This window comes from Salmo salar, chromosome 01, assembly GCF_965601325.2.
Source record: "Salmo salar chromosome 01, fSalSal1, whole genome shotgun sequence".
Classification (NCBI taxonomy): domain Eukaryota; kingdom Metazoa; phylum Chordata; class Actinopteri; order Salmoniformes; family Salmonidae; genus Salmo; species Salmo salar.
The window spans coordinates 28,037,128-28,058,625 of NC_138291.1; the positions used below are offsets into that span (position 1 = coordinate 28,037,128).

The 21,498-nt window shown below is 40.4% G+C and overlaps 1 protein-coding gene and 1 long non-coding RNA gene across 4 annotated transcripts in view; one reads left to right on the plus strand and one right to left on the minus strand.

Annotated features, from left to right (window-relative positions):
* Positions 1-16,342, minus strand: part of LOC106590180 (estrogen-related receptor beta) — an 84,989-nt gene extending 68,647 nt beyond the window's left edge. The window contains exons 1-2 of one of the 3 annotated variants that reach the window (XM_082973134.1): positions 15,911-16,342; positions 3,441-3,509 (exon numbers count right to left, since the gene is read on the minus strand). Coding sequence is in view for 2 of the 3 variants with exons in the window: in XM_082973124.1 (XP_082829250.1) it covers positions 3,441-3,509; positions 11,033-11,082 (119 nt within the window). In the remaining variant the exon portion in view is untranslated. Of the gene's footprint in view, positions 1-3,440; positions 3,510-11,032; positions 11,514-15,910 lie in introns of those variants that run through there. The other 2 variants (XM_082973124.1, XM_082973127.1) reach the window with 2 other exon arrangements.
* LOC106590421 (uncharacterized) overlaps positions 16,213-21,498 on the plus strand; it is an 81,823-nt gene continuing 76,537 nt past the window's right edge. Inside the window, exons 1-2 of the long non-coding RNA XR_014391809.1 lie at positions 16,213-16,350; positions 18,643-18,675. This is a non-coding gene — a long non-coding RNA (uncharacterized LOC106590421). The remainder of the gene's footprint in view (positions 16,351-18,642; positions 18,676-21,498) is intronic.

A 21,498-nucleotide genomic window follows, 5' to 3' on the forward strand; every position in this document is an offset into this window, starting at 1 on the left:
TCTCTCCCTAGTCTCTCCCTAGTCTCTCCCTAGTCTCTCCCTGGTCTCTGCCTGGTCTCTCCCTAGTCTCTCCCTAGTCTCTGCCTGGTCTCTCCCTAGTCTCTCCCTAGTCTCTCCCTGGTCTGCCCCTAGTCTCCTCCTGGTCTCTCCCTAGTCTCTCCCTAGTCTCTCCCTAGTCTCTCCCTGGTCTCCCCCTAGTCTCTCCCTGGTCTCTCCCTGGCCCCGTCTCTCCCTAGTCTCTCCCTAGTCTCTCCCTAGTCTCTCTGGTATCTCCCTAGTCTATCCGTGGTCTCTCCCTGGTCTCTCCCTAGTCTCTCCCTGGTCCCCAGCTCTTTACAGGCTCATGTCCCAGACCCTCCCCTCACTCCCCATAAATAGTGGTGATTATAAAAAGGTGGGTGGGGTGGATGATTTATATGCTGACATCCAACACCACGCCATTCAGGAATAATTAAACTTTGGGGATATTTTTTGAATTAATGAGTCTCCTTCAGGGGGCAATCTAAACATACATCTCAGCAGCCGACACCGTCTGGTGTCAGAGCAGTGTTAGTGAAAGAGCTACCTGGCAGTTTATACTACTCAGCTCAACTAAACCATTTCACTGGGTTTTGTGTGCATTTGAGGGTACTGGGTACACAAATATGAAATTATAAAAAGGTCAAACACAAACATGTAAAAACACAACATGACTAGCTTCCACCTTCCATAACACATGCAATACCCCCTGCCAAGCCTCAATGTACCCTCTACGGCATCATGTATGTCCATGCCCCTGCTATGACATTCCAGAAATGAAAGCCGAGAGGCTTCTCTAAGGCAGAGAGAATGATGAATAAAGATTGACATTATAATGCCGTCTGGTTTACTGAGACAGCCACGGGTCAGCACAGCACTGAGAGGGACAAAACGGACATCTAATGGACTTTGATTTACGTAGAGAAGATAGAACTTTGACATTGAATTAAAACAAGAAATGAAATGGACGCTGTAACCTTCCTAAAAGACAAACCCCAGAAAAAGATCACAGCCGACGACTGTCAGTGACACATTTCTAACTCACAGGTGAACCCCCCAGAAATCTCTCATTGGCCCTGCTAATATTCAACAACAAAAAAAATCTAAAATTCAACATTTTCAATTTACCGAAAACCCCAAACTACAAGATTCCCTTCCATTATGTAATGCGACTACAAAGCCTATTGACAAGGACCCTAGGAAATAAACACATCAATAAATATTCCCAGTCACCACAGTGAAACTAGCACTGCACACTGAAGCAGAGGGTGGCCAGTAGTTAGCCTGCATGCTAGGATGTTAATGGTTGGTGATTTAGAAGCTCTGGTCCCAGGGCAGGCAAACCCAACCAGGAGAACGTGCTAGTGTTCTCTCTCTCTGGGAGAGACACATGCACACAACAACAGCGAGGGTCCGATGAGTATGTACACACCCTACAATGTCACACCCTTTACATCAAGACTGGATTGCATTTACTCCAGTATTAATGGAAACTCTTGAACTTGTAGCTTTAGTGTCGATCCTCATCCAAGCCCATAAATGCTGTCATTCAGACAGTCCTACAATATGTCTTCAGAACCTCCTAGAATGCTCCATGCCATCAGTCTGCTTGGGCGGCCAGGACAGAACAGAACAGAGTAGGGCAGGGCAGAGCAAGGAGGCAAATGGCTCTCAGGGTAACAGCTGTTATGGCTGGGAGGCCTGGAAGGGCTGCAGAGGCCGCGTGGAGTCAGTCCATCCGTACTTAAGCTGTCAGTAAGAATCAGAGCTGCTATTGTGACGGACGGTTTCAATATTGATTTCATAAATAAACAGAGCTAACCATCGATCCTAATGTTATTTTGCATTTCAATTACTGCTCAGAAACATAACCTTCAAAGGACTGGCCGCTCAATACCAATAACATTCACTGATAAACGCCCGCATCGTCCACTCCACGTCACGCTTTTTACCAAGTGTAAATTAGCGGACTTAGCATGTTCCCTCCATTACATTTAAGACAGAGTGTATCTAAAAGCTGCAGAATTATCATTCAGTCTGGGTGTCTATTGGGCGGCAAAGCAGACGCAAATACAGACAGAGAGAGGAATGAATGAAAACAGACAGATGACGAGATGAGTAACACACCAAACCAAAGAAAGATCTTCAATGATTCAACTATAACTGGATAATCACACTCTAACCACATATTCACTGTGCAGTGAATATTAGTAATACATATGTAATTACAGCTGTTTGTCCCAATGTGTTAGAAAAACAAATCTTGGCATACTCATGGACTCTGAAATCGTATATTCTCATGAGAACTAATAATGTATTATAATATTCAGAACGCAGTTATTATGTTTTTACACTTTTTCCACAGCTTCTCTGACAATCCTCCATCTGAGCCTCCTTATGTGTGTGTGTGTGCGCGCGTGTGTGAATCAAGAGGGGCCTTTCAGTGTTGGAGCAACAGAAAGAAGTGCTGACGCACCGTGTCAGTGATAGCACTTCGCTGCCACAAGGGCGTGAGAGTAGCCCACGTAGCCAGGCTAGCATTATCCTCCTAGACTAATGGACCTGGTTATTTTTAAACACATTCTCACACTGCAGTGAAGGTGTCCAAGGTTACCGTGGCTAAAATCAGGAGGGACTTGTGGTGACGTTTGGTGGTTTCAGTGAAGTTGGATGTCGTGAAACGGTCAAAGTGACAGGCGGCTCATTACAGAAAAGACTAGAAAGGCCAAACACTGCATGAGCTAGTATGAGTCATGGTATCCAAAATAAAGCTGTCATTTTAGAGTGTTAACAATGGGTGTTAAAAACAATTATCGAGGTCTTCTGAGATAAACTATATCAGTACACACACTTCACATAAACAGTCTGTAATCAAAAGCAAAATGATCAAAGAAACATCAAACAAACATAAGTTGAAGTCCACTTAGTTCAGTAAAAACCATGCTCTATCCCATATGTCTAGGAATTTATCATCTTTATTATGTGCCCTACAAGAACTAAGTAAGCATCTCAATGAGGCCCTAGTTAAATGGGACCCCGGGATGCTATGTTCAGGGAAGGTGAAGTAGATGTGTGCAGTTAGTTTAGTTTGAATCTCAATACTCTGTCCTTATATTCTGTCCTGCCTTGTTAACTGGGGGAGAAGGATGCATGAAGGGCCAGAGCGGGGAAGAGTGAAGGGTGACACTGCATGTGAAGGTGTAAGTGAAGTGGTGTGAAGAGCTTCCCTTAAAAAGCAGATGCAAGTAGCCAACAATTACAAACACACAGAAAAAAAATGGAGAGCAGGGAGGGTCAATCCACTCTGCATCCCTTAACGCCCTGGGGGCTGGGGACAACACCCCCCCCCCACCCTCCCTGAACAGCCTGGTCTGAGTGACATGTTTACAGTGAAAGAAATGATACTTATATGCAGGGCTTACCAGAAATGTGAGGGCTCCAGTGTGGCCAGTGGACTGAGTAATCGCCCTAATGAATTGGACAACGAAGCCCTGTTGGTACAAGGAGATGCATTTAGAATTGGGTGACAAATTGAATTTAAAACATTAGGTTTTTCTTAAAAGGCACGTATCCCGACACCTTCCCTTAAGTGCAGAGGGAGAGAGGCAGGAGGAGGGTTGGAATGGGCCAGGGAACAGCGGTGGTCACCTGGGCCGGCTGGAGCTGGCTGTCTGCAGTGGCCACAGCGACCACAGACTCCTGGCTCTTAGCGGGGTGGCCGTTCTCGGCCAGGAGCCTCTTCTGGTAATGTATTCTGAAACCAAATTACCGTAAGCTGATCCCATCTGGATGGTGTCTGTGCAGGACTGCTTTGGTTACCCGCCACTACCTCTACCCTGCGATAGCATCTCCATGAAGACAGCAAAAATCAGATTAACCCAATAACACTGAAACACTTGGTCAAAGAGCAAAGAGCTTTTAACTTAAGCTACACTAATGTAATTCCCTCGCCTTGTTCTCTGAAACCTAATAAGAATAAAGAGAAAAGGGACAAGAATGTTAGAGATGGGCATGTTAGAGATGGGCATGTTAGAGATTGGCATTTTACTGAGCCTAATGTAGCAACCTGGAAATGAAGTCAAACAAATTGAAATGTAATTCATTGCTGTGTTCTAACTTTTGCTTTTTTATGAAAATGCATCAGAAAGCATTTACTAAATGAAAAATGGACATGTAGAGTATGGCTGGGAGGAGCAGTGAGGGTGTTGAAGGAACATTTAGGGATAGAGAGGAGTCCTGTCTCAATCAGCTGCCTGCCGCTCAGCGTGTGTGTTTGCTAGCGAGCCCAGATGAACTCAAACTGACAACCCTCAGCATTGGCTGATTTCTGACTTGCGCTGAAACAGCCAGAGCAATAGGAGAGCAACAATAAGGCTGTCTGACTGCCATATGTTACCTCCTGCTGCCTGAACCAAGAGAGACTTCAACTTAAACAAATCAAGTTCTGTGAATTTCAGCTTACTATCCATCCCAATCTTGCTATATCTGGCTCACTATCCATCCCAATCTTACTATATGTAGCTCACTATCCATCCCAATCTTACTATACGTAGCTCACTATCCATCCCAATCTTCCTATACGTAGCTCACTATCCATCCCAATCTTACTACACGTAGCTTAACTATCCATCCCAATCTTACTATATGTAGTTTACTATCTATCATCCCAATCTTACTATATGTAGCTCACTATCCATCCCAATCTTACTATACGTAGCTTACTATCCATCCCAATCTTACTATACGTAGCTTACTATCCATCCCAATCTTACTATACGTAGCTTACTATCCATCCCAATCTTACTATACGTAGCTTACTATCCATTCCAATCTTACTATACGTAGCTTAATATCCATCCCAATCTTACTATATGTAGCTAACTATCCATCCCAATCTTACTATACGTAGCTAACTATCCATCCTAATCTTACTATACGTAGCTCACTATCCATCCCAATCTTACTATACGTAGCTCACTATCATCCCAATCTTACTATACGTAGCTTCACTATCATCCCAATCTTACTATACGTAGCTCACTATCCATCCCAATCTTACTTTACGTAGCTCACTATCCATCCCAATCTTACTATACGTAGCTCACTATCCATCCCAATCTTACTATACGTAGCTAACTATCCATCCCAATCTTACTATACGTAGCTTACTATCCATCCCAATCTTACTATACGTAGCTAACTATCCATCCCAATCTTACTATACGTAGCTTACTATCCATCCCAATCTTACTATACGTAGCTTACTATCCATCCCAATCTTACTATACGTAGCTAACTATCCATCCCAATCTTACTATACGTAGCTTACTATCATCCTAATCTTACTATACGTAGCTAACTATCCATCCCAATCTTACTATACGTAGCTTACTATCCATCCTAATCTTACTATACGTAGCTAACTATCCATCCCAATCTTACTATACGTAGCTTACTATCATCCCAATCTTACTATACGTAGCTAACTATCCATCCCAATCTTACTATACGTAGCTAACTATCCATCCCAATCTTACTATACGTAGCTAACTATCCATCCCAATCTTACTATACGTAGCTCACTATCATCCCAATCTTACTATATGTAGTTTACTATCTATCATCCCAATCTTCCTATACGTAGCTCCCTATCCATCCCAATCTTACTATACGTAGCTAACTATCCATCCCAATCTTACTATACGTAGCTAACTATCCATCCCAATCTTACTATACGTAGCTAACTATCCATCCCAATCTTACTATACGTAGCTTACTATCATCCCAATCTTACTATACGTAGCTTACTATCCATCCCAATCTTACTATACGTAGCTAACTATCCATCCTAATCTTACTATATGTAGTTTACTATCTATCATCCCAATCTTACTATACGTAGCTCACTATCCATCCCAATCTTACTATACGTAGTTTACTATCTATCATCCCAATCTTACTATACGTAGCTCACTATCCATCCCAATCTTACTATATGTAGTTTACTATCTATCATCCCAATCTTCCTATATGTAGCTCACTATCCATCCCAATCTTACTATACGTAGCTCACTATCCATCCCAATCTTCCTATACGTAGCTAACTATCCATCCCAATCTTACTATACGTAGCTAACTATCCATCCCAATCTTACTATACGTAGCTAACTATCCATCCCAATCTTACTATACGTAGCTAACTATCCATCCCAATCTTACTATACGTAGCTAACTATCCATCCCAATCTTACTATACGTAGCTCACTATCCATCCCAATCTTACTATACGTAGCTTACTATCCATCCCAATCTTACTATACGTAGCTTACTATCCATCCCAATCTTACTATACGTAGCTTACTATCCATCCCAATCTTACTATACGTAGCTAACTATCCATCCCAATCTTACTATACGTAGCTAACTATCCATCCCAATCTTACTATACGTAGCTAACTATCCATCCCAATCTTACTATACGTAGCTAACTATCCATCCCAATCTTACTATACGTAGCTAACTATCCATCCCAATCTTACTACACGTAGCTTAATATCCATCCCAATCTTACTATATGTAGTTTACTATCTATCATCCCAATCTTACTATAAGTAGCTCACTATCCATCCCAATCTTACTATACGTAGCTTACGATCATCCCAATCTTACTATACGTAGCTAACTATCCATCCCAATCTTACTATACGTAGCTTACTATCCATCCCAATCTTACTATACGTAGCTTACTATCATCCCAATCTTACTATACGTAGCTAACTATCCATCCCAATCTTACTATATGTAGTTTACTATCCATCCCAATCTTACTATACGTAGCTTACTATCCATCCCAATCTTACTATACGTAGCTTACTATCCATCCCAATCTTACTATACGTAGCTTACTATCATCCCAATCTTACTATACGTAGCTAACTATCCATCCCAATCTTACTATACGTAGCTTACTATCCATCCCAATCTTACTACACGTAGCTTAATATCCATCCCAATCTTACTATACGTAGCTAACTATCCATCCCAATCTTACTACACGTAGCTTAATATCCATCCCAATCTTACTATATGTAGTTTACTATCTATCATCCCAATCTTACTATACGTAGCTCACTATCCATCCCAATCTTACTATACGTAGCTTACTATCATCCCAATCTTACTATACGTAGCTAACTATCCATCCCAATCTTACTATACGTAGCTTACTATCCATCCCAATCTTACTATACGTAGCTTACTATCATCCCAATCTTACTATACGTAGCTTACTATCATCCCAATCTTACTATACGTAGCTAACTATCCATCCCAATCTTACTATACGTAGCTTACTATCATCCCAATCTTACTATACGTAGCTAACTATCCATCCCAATCTTCCTATACGTAGCTTACTATCCATCATCTCAATCGAGAAGGGAGAATAAATATAGAGCAAGCCTGAAGCTGTGGAGAGAGACATGCCACTTCATACCTACTATTGCTCTTTTTTAGGGAAAATGTATTTGAGTGATCAATTCAAACAAGCAGTAATAGGCTATACATACCTCTCCATATTGTCTGAAATAAAAACTATCACTGATTCAATCCGATTCCTACAGTCGTAGGCAGTGTCACTCAGGCCCCCAGGTCAATCTATAGAGCAGCATACTACACTGCTTCTACATCATTGCTCTGCTAATTACATGGTGTACATACGTCCCAGTAATCCCAGCAACCAAGCACCGGAGACACACACCACACCACACCACACCACACCGAGGGGCTGGAAATACTGCTGTCCACGGACCAAGCAGAGGGACCAGTGATAACAACACACTGTAAACTCAATGCAAACTATGTCCTATAACAAACAACACTGCATTAGTTAGAAGCAAAGACTTCAATTTTAGATGCTGTCCAATGTTATTTTCATTATAAAGTCTTTAATCTTTTGCGTAATGATTTTACTTTCGGATTAACTGCTTTGTAAAGATGATTTAAAAAAAATAGTTGGACGTTTTATTTTAAATAAATTCAAATACATCTTAAGTGTATACTAGAGTGTTACTTTACATAAATATCTAAATTAATTCAATGCAATTTATGAAAAAGATCACAGCTGATCTTAAACTGATTTATGTTTGAGACATTGCCAGCCATTGCATGTCAAAACATCTACTGTATGTAATTCCTGCTATACATGACTAATTTCATTTTTACATGCACATACATCTAATACCTATATCATAGAACACCACAATTATGTCAAACCTATAATTAATATGGTGTTATATATTACATTTACAGATATGACCTGTTCTATATCACAGAAGAGAAGGAAATACACGCTGTCTCTTCATCGTATGTGATAGAAAATAAAACATGTAAAACACAGTCAGTATTTTCAATGCAAACCACCCGTTGTAGTTGTATTTTTTGTACAAATTTCAAATTAGAATTGCTTGTCTTAAAAATGTTACATGAATGGAAGTGTGAAACACAACATTGAGATACAATATTATTTGTATCTAATAATCGGATTCCACTGAATGATATATTATATGTTATATTACATGATGCAAAATAAAATAAATAAATCATTCTGCATCACCTAGTGTACATGTATCATTAAAGCCACCAAAGTAAAGCTTTGCTTAATTTAACACTAACATTATTTGTATTGTGCACTGTGCCCACCTTTCCAATGAAATCCAAAATCATTATATTGCAAATTTCTGTTGAAACACTTGCCACAATGATCTTAAATTCAACATTCCCTATCGGAAATATAATGTCAGTCAATCTAAAATAAAAACTGGTTTTATAGACTGCAATTTAATTATTGAATTTATGCAACCCATATTGGCTAGAGTGCTTACAGTGAATAACCACCAAAGTAGGTTAGAATGTTGTTAACATTGCACCAAACAACATGATTTGGAAGAAAATCATAAAAATGAATACATGAGAGTCACATTTTGAGGTGAATGATTGCATTTCAAAGGTTTGAGCGTTAAAAATAATTTTCTCATAATAAATCAGTATACTATGCAAACGTCAATACTAATAAAGATATCTTAAATATGTCTCAGTAGTTATTGTATAGTTATTGTATATTATGATGAGCAAGTTTGTTACTTTGACCCTTTACCACTGAAGTGTACGTAAAAGGCAGAGTTGTATAGAACCTCTGTAAAACAAAGGAGATTATAACAGTCCGTCTAAGGAGTTAATGAGTTCACTAGATTGGCTTTTCTCTCTCTGAGCGGGATATGGTTAATGCACAAACCAGAGTTCCTGAAAACAAGTGAGTGAATCCTTAGGCTGTCAGAATAATTCAACCCCTTTCCTCTTTTGCATGACATCCCATTGAGAATTCCTCTGATTGTATTGCTTTGAAATACTATACATGAAAATCTATACTACTGAACTTCTTTCATTTATTATTTTCTATCATATCATAGTGCGGCGGGTAGCTTAGTGGTTAAGAATGTTGGGCCAGTAACTGAAAGGCCGCTGGTTTGAATCCAAAAAGCCGACTAGGTGAAAAATCTGTTGATGTGGCCTTGAGCAAGGCACTTATCCCTAATTGCTCCAGTAAGTTGTTCTGGATAAGAGCATCTGCTAAATGACAAAAATAAATAAATATATCTCAATCTTTCAGCAGACATGCCTTTTAATCATAATCCAGCAACAACGACAGACACATTTGGCTGATTAGATTTTTGCGTGGAAAGAGTTATGGGTTGAAATAATGACTGTCTGGAATACTACATGAGGATGTGACAGCAAGAATAAAGAATTTCAACAAAAGCACATGATAATGCTTACAGACCCTGCAAATGAAAAGATTGTCACTGCTGAGTGGAATATTGGGCCTAAAATATATAGCTGTACTGTAAAAGTATATTAAAACATACATGTATAGATATCTAGCTGTTGTATTTTTAGAACACTTTCTAAAGTAGATTAATAAAATAGGATTGGAGATACTTCTCCATTTTTATTCAAGCAATCATACCAGTCAGCTATAAAATAAAAAATACATCTCCTACATGCCAACAAGATATGAATGTATAAAAGCAGAAGTGCATATAAAATTACAAGGTAACTTTAAGCAAGCCCACAGATAATGAGGGCTTCTCAGACAGGCAGCCTGGCTGATGTGCTACTAGCTGGGATGGATCTGACTGATCACTGGGATTACACGGTTCTTTCATACGTCTATCCCCAGACATACAAATATTGCAGCGTGCAATTCATCCTCACTAATTCCATGAATTCACTTTAATCTAATCTTTTTAAATGTATTCTGATTCTGTCAGGGTGGCAGTCTGGCCAGGACACGGACAGACAACAAAGCCATCCCAGAACAAGCTCCTAACCCAACAGGACACGTTCCCCCTTTTTTTTAGGAAAAACACACTTGCACGTTGCAATGAGCTACTCCTAATTGATCGGCCATGCTCTTAATGAAATGTGCACAGTGACACACATGGCTGACAATGTGCTAAAGGGCTAAGGGTCCTCTCTCCCTATTGAACACAACCAAAGACACACCACAGCACACCTGTCCTGTTGCTTTTAGGGTATCACTGGCAGCAGACAGTCCTGTATGAATTAACAGCCCTCCATAACATATATAGAGAAAGAGTCAGATAGTGCACATTAGTGTGTTTGTGTGTGTGTGTGTGTGTGTGTGTGTGTGTGTGTGTGTGTGTGTGTGTGTGTGTGTGTGTGTGTGTGTGTGTGTGTGTGTGTGTGTGTGTGTGAGTGTGAGCAAGAGAGCCAGGAAAAGCACAGTGCATCTTAACAATAGCAGTAAAAAGTTCAGCGCCGAGATCGGCAGGTCCTTTGTAAAGGAAACAAATGCAAGCACTTCTACAAGAAAACATGAAGAGAAAGGAGAGAGGAGGAAAAAGAAAGAAAGATTGCAAGAGGGGAACAAAGCTATATCCAACATCACAAAAGACGGGTATGTTAAAAGGAAGGCTGAAAGAAGTGCACCTACTGGTTATGATAGCTGAGAGGGTCTGGCAGACAAAGTTCTGAAATGTCCATCAGTCCAGTTTTAGCATTCCAGGAATGAGAAGAGGAAGAGGAAATAGGAAACAATTGAGACCTGCTTCTCCCCCAAAATGACAGCAGAGCACCCTCAGAGAGAACGGTGAAAAGCCCCTCCAGAACTGCTTCCCCCAGCCTGCACAGGTATGCTGTATCTGACTGTGTTCGAGAGTGTGTGCGTAAGAGAGTTGAAGAGTGTTTGTGTCTGTGTCTATGGTTGTGCGTGTATGTGTGTGTCTGTGTGTATATGAGAGATCGAGAGAGGGGAGTGGGAGAAAGAGGTAGAGGGGGGCGAGAGACAGCGAGATCGAGAGGAGCGCAGGCAGCGGTGGATGAGCGCTAAGATGCAGAGAGCGTGAGAGAGCGAGAGAGAGGAATGACTCTTTCCATGGTCAGGATAGGGCTCTTTAAGACTCAGTGGCTTGATGAATATGGAACAGCTGCTGTTGTCTCCGAGGGGTAGGACTTAAAGGGACAGAGCACGGAGGAGGAGGGAACCAAACGCTCAATAGAGCTCTCTGCTACACAAAAATACACACACATGCTCACACACACATACACAACGCCCCTGTCATTCGAACAGACAGATGCATATACTTTACAACATGCACTTAAAAGAGTTCACACGACACACTAAAACATGTTGAAAAACACACAAATAAAAATATGACAGCTAAAAACTCACATGCAGCCATTCACAATGCTAATTTCAAATATGATTACATGCAGGAGTTGCTGGACATGTATGCCCTATTGATGTTGAAATAAAGCACATATCTATAAAAATAAAATAATATGATTTCCTCTTTGAGCCCACTTAATCTCAATTAGTCCGGAAAAAAGGAAAACATTTATAGTAAAACAAAAAGGAATTATATTATTAATTCAATTCAACCTTTATTTTCAGATTCACAAAAATTAAGTTTTTATACTAATTGAAATAGCACAAGGAATATTTATGTTAAAGAAAAGTTTTTTACACAACATACACAAGTGTAAAAGAATAACAACAGTTCATTACATAAAAAGTATTTGTTTCAGCAGGTTATGACAGACAACCACAACAAAGCAATGTAACAAAGCAATGCTTTACTGTTGATCCTTCAAATTAGCTTAATTTAAAACAGCTAACTAACAGCCGTAGTGGTTTTTCAGTACCCCAGAGACATTTCAGCCTGTTTGTATGTCCCGTCAATAAAACTTTCAGATCTATGCAGAAACAGAGTGCTCAATTTTTCTGGATAGTCACCCGTTGAAGTCATGGGGTAAGGAATGTTTCTGGGATTTCTGCTGAAGTAACAACAAATCTGACATGTTAGGATTCAGAACAAGTCAAAAAGCACAGAAAACTGAAACCCAACAACACAGAGACAACTGGGAACACACATTTACTAGCAAAAGACAACAACTTTGCATCCGTTGAGGAAAGTAAATCCATGTACTGAGTTGTACGTGGCCATATGCGCTTGGTGTTACATGTGAAGGACTATTGTGGACCTTTCACCAGCTGTGAGAGATGATCTCAAGCCATAACTCAAACTCTGAGAGCCCATCAGCTTCTAAAGCAGCGGAAAATCCAGCCCTGTCTTCTCTGACCTCCGTTTAAAACCGCCTGTGTTTCACTGTTGATCAAGCCCAGGAAGAATGTGGAGAATGCAGATACCATTTCACAGTCATTGAGGGGCTCCATGTTACTGTATCCCCATATTATAAGAACACAGCTTAACATGGCATCTTAACGTAGAAAAGAGCAGTCGAACAATGGCTGACAATTCTGGGATAAGTCAAATAGCATGACTTTACTGTTTTTATCTAATTAGCTCTACTTGAATAAAGCAAGTTCAGAGATGGTGGCCAGTGGCTTACTTTTCATAGTTGATTTAATAATTTCATCATTGAAGAGTCGACAACTTGGGGAACTGAGTACAATGTCTTCCAATAATAGATTACAAAAAAGAGGAGGTTGGCAAATTCTCCCTCCTTACAGTACAGTAACAGTATGTCTGGTAAAACAGGACTGCCCCATAACTGCATGTTGGTATTCCAGTTTAACAAAGAATCCAGTTCTATTAATCAGCTCACGTTTCCATAATCGATGCAAAACATCACGCAATCCCTCTTGATCATCACAGGCCTATTGATGTCCAACAACATCCCCATCAGATCTGCTTTAAAGTAGCACAGATAAAAACACCTAGTCTTTCTTAAAAAATACAACAAATGACTTACAGTCTACCAAAGAACTATATTTCCACATCTAGGCCATTGATTGACATGGCTGCTACTGTATATAAAGCACAATATACAATCCAAAATCAAACTAGTGTGTGAATCAATTATAAAATCTTAAACATCTGTTAAAGTTAAAATAACCCTGACTGAATATTCCAATGATATAATGAGAAATATCCAGACAAAATCAATGACAAATCAAGACTATGTGTTTTCTTAAAAACAAAGTGCTACCCAATTTCCTTGACCCAGATACAACCTTAAAGACACGTAGTGGAGATTTCAGACAACGCTGACAAGGGATTTCATGAGTCAGCATACAGTATGAATAAAACTACTATCAACCTACTGTAAAATACAACAGACAGTGACCTGCGACCTCATGGCATAGGGCTTTGGCATGTGCTAAAGGCATCAACTTTGAGCCTTGTATCAAATAGATGATGTCTTAAGATATTTTCAAACAGACTGTAATTTCATTGAAAAACATTTGATTAAAGGTCATTCATCCTAATTCGTAATCCATCTGATTTGGTTAAGGGGATGGGTGCAATCCCTTTGGAATGCTTATCAAGAAGGCTTGTTCACTGCTGGAATCCTCCATTGAAAAAAACCCGTCTCATTCATTATGCAGCTACAGTATGTAACTACACACGCACACACACGCACGCACCCCCCCCCCCACACACACACACGGTTTTTATATAGTGAATTGGATTACTTACAGGGTTACATATTCAAGTTCGTATTTGGATGTGATGTCTCTTTCAGCAAATATGCTAAATTCATCCTTGTCCTTTACGAGCCTACCAGAGTTGATACTGCCCCACATTTACAACCTGCCTGAATATCAGAGAATGAGATGATGGAATTTCATTGAGAAATATTACACTTCACTTCTGGCGCTTACTAGATGACATTGGCCAGACTGTCGTAGCGTAAGCTCAGTTATGAAAAAAGTTATGTTGTTTATAATGCCCTCGTAATCAGGTGTGTTATGAAACCTTCCCTTACCACTATAGTGGAAAATTATTTGACAGGGAGAAATTGGGTACAAAAAGAGAAGAGACTGCTCTATGCATTGAACACACTTGATCACTATTAGGTGAGCAAATGTGGAAGCAGAGTTATGACAGAAAGTAATACCCCACTCGCAATTCATGCCATACAATAATTTGGACTAGTGTTGCATTCACAGACCTCCCTTATTTCATAGCACATAGATAACCAAAAATAAATGTGCACCCTGCAGATCTGATATAAAGGCTTCAATTTAGACAATACATACAGCACATCTTCTATAAGAATAGCAACATGTTGAAGCAGTGAGTGTGTGTGTCACCACAAGATTATGAAGTACTAAAACACGCATACTTGTGTCTTAATTTCCTGTTAGACAGATACAGCATTAATACTCCCGAGTTCCATTACATCTCACATGACCTGTTTTTGATCCAAGAAGTAGGCTAGGCTGCTGGTTGCGAAGTGGCTAGAATTTGGGGTTCTCAACGACTTCAGCTGTCTCAAAATGATAACAAATGTCTGTCATGCACTTCCAGTTTCTCACAGGGACTGTTATGCGAATTAAACAACAGGCCAAATTGCACAGTCCCAACTGTTTTTCGAACAGACAATAGCAATAGTAGGCCCCAGTATCTGGCGTTAGAAGCTCCGATTCGAACTCCCATTAGACAGCGCTGCAAGTGTTTCAATGTCAAAATACGTTTGTTACTCTGCAAATGTGGAGTTTCGCTGAGCAACTATCTTCATTTCCTCCCGTTATGTACTTCCTCAAAATGTCTAAATAAAAACCTCCACTGTATTGAGCTATTGTAGCCTTCCGACCTGTGCGTGGCAGTAATGAGTGATTGGAGGTGCCGAATCACAGTTTAACTCACTCAAACTCTGAAGGTAAGATAACACATGAATACGACGTGGGCTGGCAATTGTGTTGACCGTTTGGCTTTAGGGGATGTCCTCCTCTCTTTCGCTCCCTCGCTCTAATCATGTTCTTGTTTTTCATTATGCCCACGAGGCGCGTGCGACGCAGTTCAAGTTGATTTAAATTTCAGCCCCATTGATTAACAGTCCTTCATAAAAAAACAGGCAGCCCTCATCACAATCAATACAAAAATAAAATCGTAAAGAAAAAAAAAAGAAACTGAAAAAAAAGTGCACACTGTCCACAGTTATAAAACATTGAATAGCTGGGTTATCAACAATGTGCACTGTTTCAGGGTACTGTTTCGCAAGTTGGTAGTCTTGGTAGCCTACATGCATATGAGCTGCCAACGGGGTCAGCAGTAGGCTATGTCGTTATCATTAATAACAGCAGTCAACATCAAATATGAACTTTTAAAAAGTTGCATGAAATAATTTATTTCAGTGTTTCCACACACAATAACTTCCATCAAAATACAAGTAAATAAAAAAAATCTGACCATCTTTCATTCAAAATATTTTATTGAACCATTAAATTCATAGGCTAATAAATGAAGTGATAGTGGACCTGCCAACAACTTGTAAATAGCCTTCAGAAAAGTAGTTCAATGATAATAAATGGAAGAGAAAAGTAAGGTGGAGAATACTCTACCTTTACAGACAGGTTATATCAAATCCCTCAGGTGCTACTGTGTAGGGTTGGTGTCTTCAGGTTGTAGGAGCGGCTACCTTTGTGATTGTGAATGCGCCGTTTTAGTCATACGACAGTAGGCTACATCTATCAACTCCTCCTCCAGCCTTCGCCCTTTTACAGTATATTCTCCATCCCCTGCGGCGAAACCAAACATCCGTCGCAGAGATCAAGATGCCTATGCAGCTGAGAAGTCATTACTGACCTTTACTGTTATAGTTACTGAGAAAAAGTCAGAGATAATTTGGATAACTGACACTGAATATTCGCTCCCTTTCCCCTCCATCTCGGGGTCCATAACAGCAACGTGTGCCTGGATTAGTGTAAATCTTCACCAAGAAAACAACAGTGACAGTTGACACGCGGTGCAAATCTTAAATACCACGGCAGTTCTGGAAAAGGTCGGTTGGATTCCACTGTTGATGAATAGATAACAAGACAATAGTAGCGTCGTCTGTAGCAGAGTGAGATCAGGGCATTGCAAAAGTATCACATAGCTAACATTGTGACAGATCCCCAGGAAGTTTTGAGACGGTGAGAGTGGGGGCCAGATTTGTATGCAAATTGTCAGAAACCCCTTTCTTCATAACGGATGACCTCATATCAGTTATTGTCTGAAAACGTGTAATTAGTTGTTCCTCTTGGAAATATCCCACTGCGCAGAAACTGGTTGATCCAATGTTGTTTCACGTAATTTCAACAAAAACAATCAATGTGACGCGTTGAAGCAACGTGGAAAACTGATTGGATTTGCAAAAAGTCATCAACATAAGCGAATTTCGTATGAACCACCCAACTTTTAACCTAAATCCAATGGCCTTTTTTTTGTATTGATTTCGAATTTAATTCACGTTAGTTGACAACTCAACCGGATGTAAATAAACAGTTGAACTGACTGACATCTGTGCCCAGTGGGATGCATCAAGAGTTGCTGAAATTAGTGTAAACAGTAAGCCACTGTTGGTGTGTCAGCATTGAATTTAGTAAACATAAAAGTTATTTTCAGTGTTTGATATGCTTGTTATCAAATCTATTGATTCATAGGTTTCGTAGGCAATTGTGTAAAATAAAAATACATTAAAAAAATGTAATGAGTTGGCTAACATAAAATTGCCTACTTTTAAAGATCACAGTATGGGATGATCATGAAGTCTTCCATTTGACGCTGGCCTTAAACTGAGAAAAGCCCTCACTCCTGAATACACCTTCCTTGAAGGCTTGTAGGTTATAGTTGAGGGACTACCAGGCACGTCAACTTCTCCGCTAGAGGGAGTGGTATTTCACCAGACCACCTAGGACGAGGGAGGCACTTTTATTTATTTATAACACATTGCAATTCATGAACTGAAGGAATGACAGGAACCTGCCAGCAACAAAATGCAATTTGTTTCTGTAATTTGCCCACTCTAGATCAATAAAAACATAAACCTTTCTATTATGGAAATCATGAAGTAATCATCATTATAAATGAATACATTAATAAGCTAAAGATAAAATACTGGGGTCCATGTTGATAGGCTATTGATAAAGTCATTTGAAAGAGAACATTAGGCTAAGTTACATTAAAATGATAATATAGTCACTTTTAAAATATCAATATATTTAAATGCAATTAAGTGCATGTGAAAATGTATTCCAATTGAGGTGCACCAGGGGTTTCAGAAGATCACTTGATGTTTGAGTTTCATGGTAGAAATATAAATTAAAAGATCAGATTATCCCTTCAAAGGGAAAATCTATAAATGCAATTTGTTAAACGCACAGAATCCATCAGGCTGGAGAAATTACAACAGTGGCCCTGTTTAGTTCCCAATAAAAAAACGCTTCCTTAGATGGTTACATTTCAAGGTGATTATTGGCTCAGCTTTCAGCAACTCACTCACTTACTAGGCAGGTCAATGAAACCAGTGAGTTTCCATCCTGGATGGAGTTATTATCAGTGCCTTGGTGGGATCAGTGGTGTCAGAGACTCCAGCCACCCAAGCCCCATGGCAAGCAGTACCACTGTACCAAGTCTGGAACCAACAGGACCCTGAACAGCTTTTACCCCCAAGCCATGAGACTGCTAAACACACTACTAAATAACTAATCAAATGGCTGCTCGGACTACCTACATTGACCATTTTTTGCAGTAATTCCACCCACACACTCACATACTTACAATGACACCAAACAAACACATACACATACACATACACACACACACACACACACACACACACACACACACACACACACACACACTACATACGCTGCTGCTACTGTCTATTATCTATCCTGTTGCCTAGTCACTTTACCCCTACTTATATGTACAGAGCTACCTGAATTACCTTGTTCCCCTGCACATCAACTTGGTACAGGTACTCCCTGTATAGCCATGTTATTTGTACTTGTTGTTCGTTATTCGTTATTGTATTTATTCCTTGTGTCACAATTTGTTTTATATATTTGTTTATTTTTTTTGCGTTATCTTTAACTCTGCATTGTTGGAAAATTACCCGTAAGTAAGCATTTCACTGTTAGTCTACACCTGTTGTTTACGAAGCACGTGACAAATAACATTTGATTTGATTTGATGAATGAATAGACTGATTTCTTTTCAAACTACTGTGCACTCGTGCTTTTCAGTGTAGTCCACTATTATAATTGTCTTATTTACTTAATATTGTGTGTTTCTTCTCCTATTTCTATAGATCTGTAGGAGAGAGCTGGATAGAGACTATAAGGTAAGCTCTGTGCATGGCTGCTTTCCTTTAGCTCTACACTGTTTACTAACTTAATCATGATGATGTTGTAAACCCAGTGAAGTAACTCCCATGTCAAACAGGCAGAGAGAGGAGCTAAGAAACATCAACCATCAGACAGAATCACCATTAGTGATGTCCCGGGATCAAACAAACCAGGCATTAATCTCAACTCCCTCTCAAAAAATTTGCATAATTCAAAGAAAGACAAACATTTTTCTTTCCATGGTTCGAACCAAATCAGAGTGCAGCTTCTCTCCCAACAACTGCTGTCAGCTGCCTCTATCTCTCATCCCCTAAATTTAATTTGGAAGACATCTCCCCTCTCTTCCCCTTTCTATGAATTCAGTGCACCTCATCCCTTAGATTTACTTGCTTAACAAATATGGACAGGAGACCTAAGTGGTTTTTGAAATCTTTGAATGGACTTTGGAGTGCCTGTGTTGTGCTGTGCTGGGTGGCTGCAGGGATGTTTCTTCTGCTCCCCCAGACTCCCTGGCTAGGAGATGGCAGTGCTGGGTGGAGAGGCAGTCTGGAAATGAGATAAGGATGTCTGATTCATAGGATCTGACAGGAAATCTATACTCTGCAATGTTTATAATCCAGCCATTACTACACGGCCAAATGAAAGAACAATAATCCAATCATTTACTCCATATTTACCTGAGGCAGATTCTCGGCTTTAAAAGTGAAGTGCTCACTGTGGCGGTGCGGTGGGGGCTATAAAGCGGCTGATGGAGAGTAGACGGACATGCTCCAGACTAGCAGAGAGTAGCAGAGCATGAACCTACATGATGGAGAGCAGACAGGCTCCAGAGAGCAGCAAAGCATGGACCTCCATGCTCCCCAGACTGCAGGGGGAGTGGACTGTCCTCTGGAGGGCAGCATTCTGAGCAGTGGGAGTCACAGTGCCTGATGATCTACTGTATGGTCCTCAGGGTCAGAGGTCAGGGGTCGGTCACCACTGGTTATTAAGATACCATATATGTGACTCGTTTCTGGAAACTAGGCTTATGTCGCGGGTCACTACTTCACAGGAGACCCATTTGAACATATACGTTTTTTTGCAGAAATGCCTTTTGGAAAATGTGAACTTTCATGCGCCTTAAAACAGACTTGTATGCCATCTGTAAATACAAATTAAAATTGTTAAATTATGAGCCTAGTTGGTTTAGCCACAGAAAAAGACAGCAACCTTACCGTTAGCCATGATTGGCTAAGATAATGAGTGGGCTGGACATGCCGAGAGATGAGATTGGATTGGTCTGCCATATACTGTAGCAGACGTCTGTCTATTTGAGCTGGTCAGTATGTGTAGGAAATCCTGTCAAATGTGGCTTTAAAAAAAATGTATCGCGTAGAACAAGGGCATACAGTGAGTGAAAAAAGTATTTGATCCCCTGCTGATTTTGTACGTTTGCCCACTGACAAAGAAATTATCAGTCTATAATTTGAATGGTAGGTTTATTTGAACAGTGAGAGACAGAATAACAACAAAAAAATCCAGAAAAACGCATGTCAAAAATGTTATAAATTGATTTGCATTTCAATGAGGGAAATAAGTATTTGACCCCCTCTCAATCAGAAAGATTTCTGGCTCCCAGGTGTCTTTTATACAGGTAACGAGCTGAGATTAGGAGCACACTCTTAAAGGGAGTGCTCCTAATCTCAGCTTGTTACCTGTATAGAAGACACCTGTCCACAGAAGCAATCAATCAATCAGATTCCAAACTCTCCACCATGGCCAAGACCAAAGACCTCTCCAAGGATGTCAGGGACAAGATTGTAGACCTACACAAGGCTGGAATGGGCTACAAGACCATCGCCAAGCAGCTTGGTGAGAAGGTGACAACAGTTGGTGCGATTATTCGCATGTGGAAGAAACACAAAAGAACTGTCAATCTCCCTCGGCCTGGGGCTCCATACAAGATCTCACCTTGTGGAGTTGCAATGATCATGAGAACGGTGAGGAATCAGCCCAGAACTACACGGGAGGATCTTGTCAATGATCTCAAGGCAGCTGGGACCATAGTCACCAAGAAAACAATTGGTAACACATTACGCCGTGAAGGACTGAAATCCTGCAGCGTCCGCAAGGTTCCCCTGCTCAAGAAAGCACATATACATGCCCGTCTGAAGTTTGCCAATGAACATCAGAATGATTCAGAGGACAACTGGGTGAAAGTGTTGTGGTCAGATGAGACCAAAATGGAGCTCTTTGGCATCAACTCAACTCGCCGTGTTTGGAGGAGGAGGAATGCTGCCTATGACCCCAAGAACACCATCCCCACTGTCAAACATGGAGGTGGAAACATTATGCTTTGGGGGTGTTTTTCTGCTAAGGGGACAGGACAACTTCACCGCATCAAAGGGACAATGGACAGGGCCATGTACCATCAAATCTTGGGTGAGAACCTCCTTCCCTCAGCCAGGGCATTGAAAATTGGTCGTGGATGGGTATTCCAGCATGACAATGACCCAAAACACACGGCCAAGGCAACAAATGAGTGGCTCAAGAAGAAGCACATTAAGGTCCTGGAGTGGCCTAGCCAGTCTCCAGACCTTAATCCCATAGAAAATATGTGGAGGGAGCTGAAGTTTCTTGTTGTCAAACGTCAGCCTCGAAACCTTAATGACTTGGAGAAGATCTGCAAAGAGGAGTGGGACAAAATCCCTCCTGAGATGTGTGCAAACCTGGTGGCCAACTACAAGAAACGTCTGACCTCTGTGATTGCCAACAAGGCTTTTGCCACCAAGTACTAAGTCATGTTTTGCAGAGGGGTCAAATACTTATTTCCCTCATTA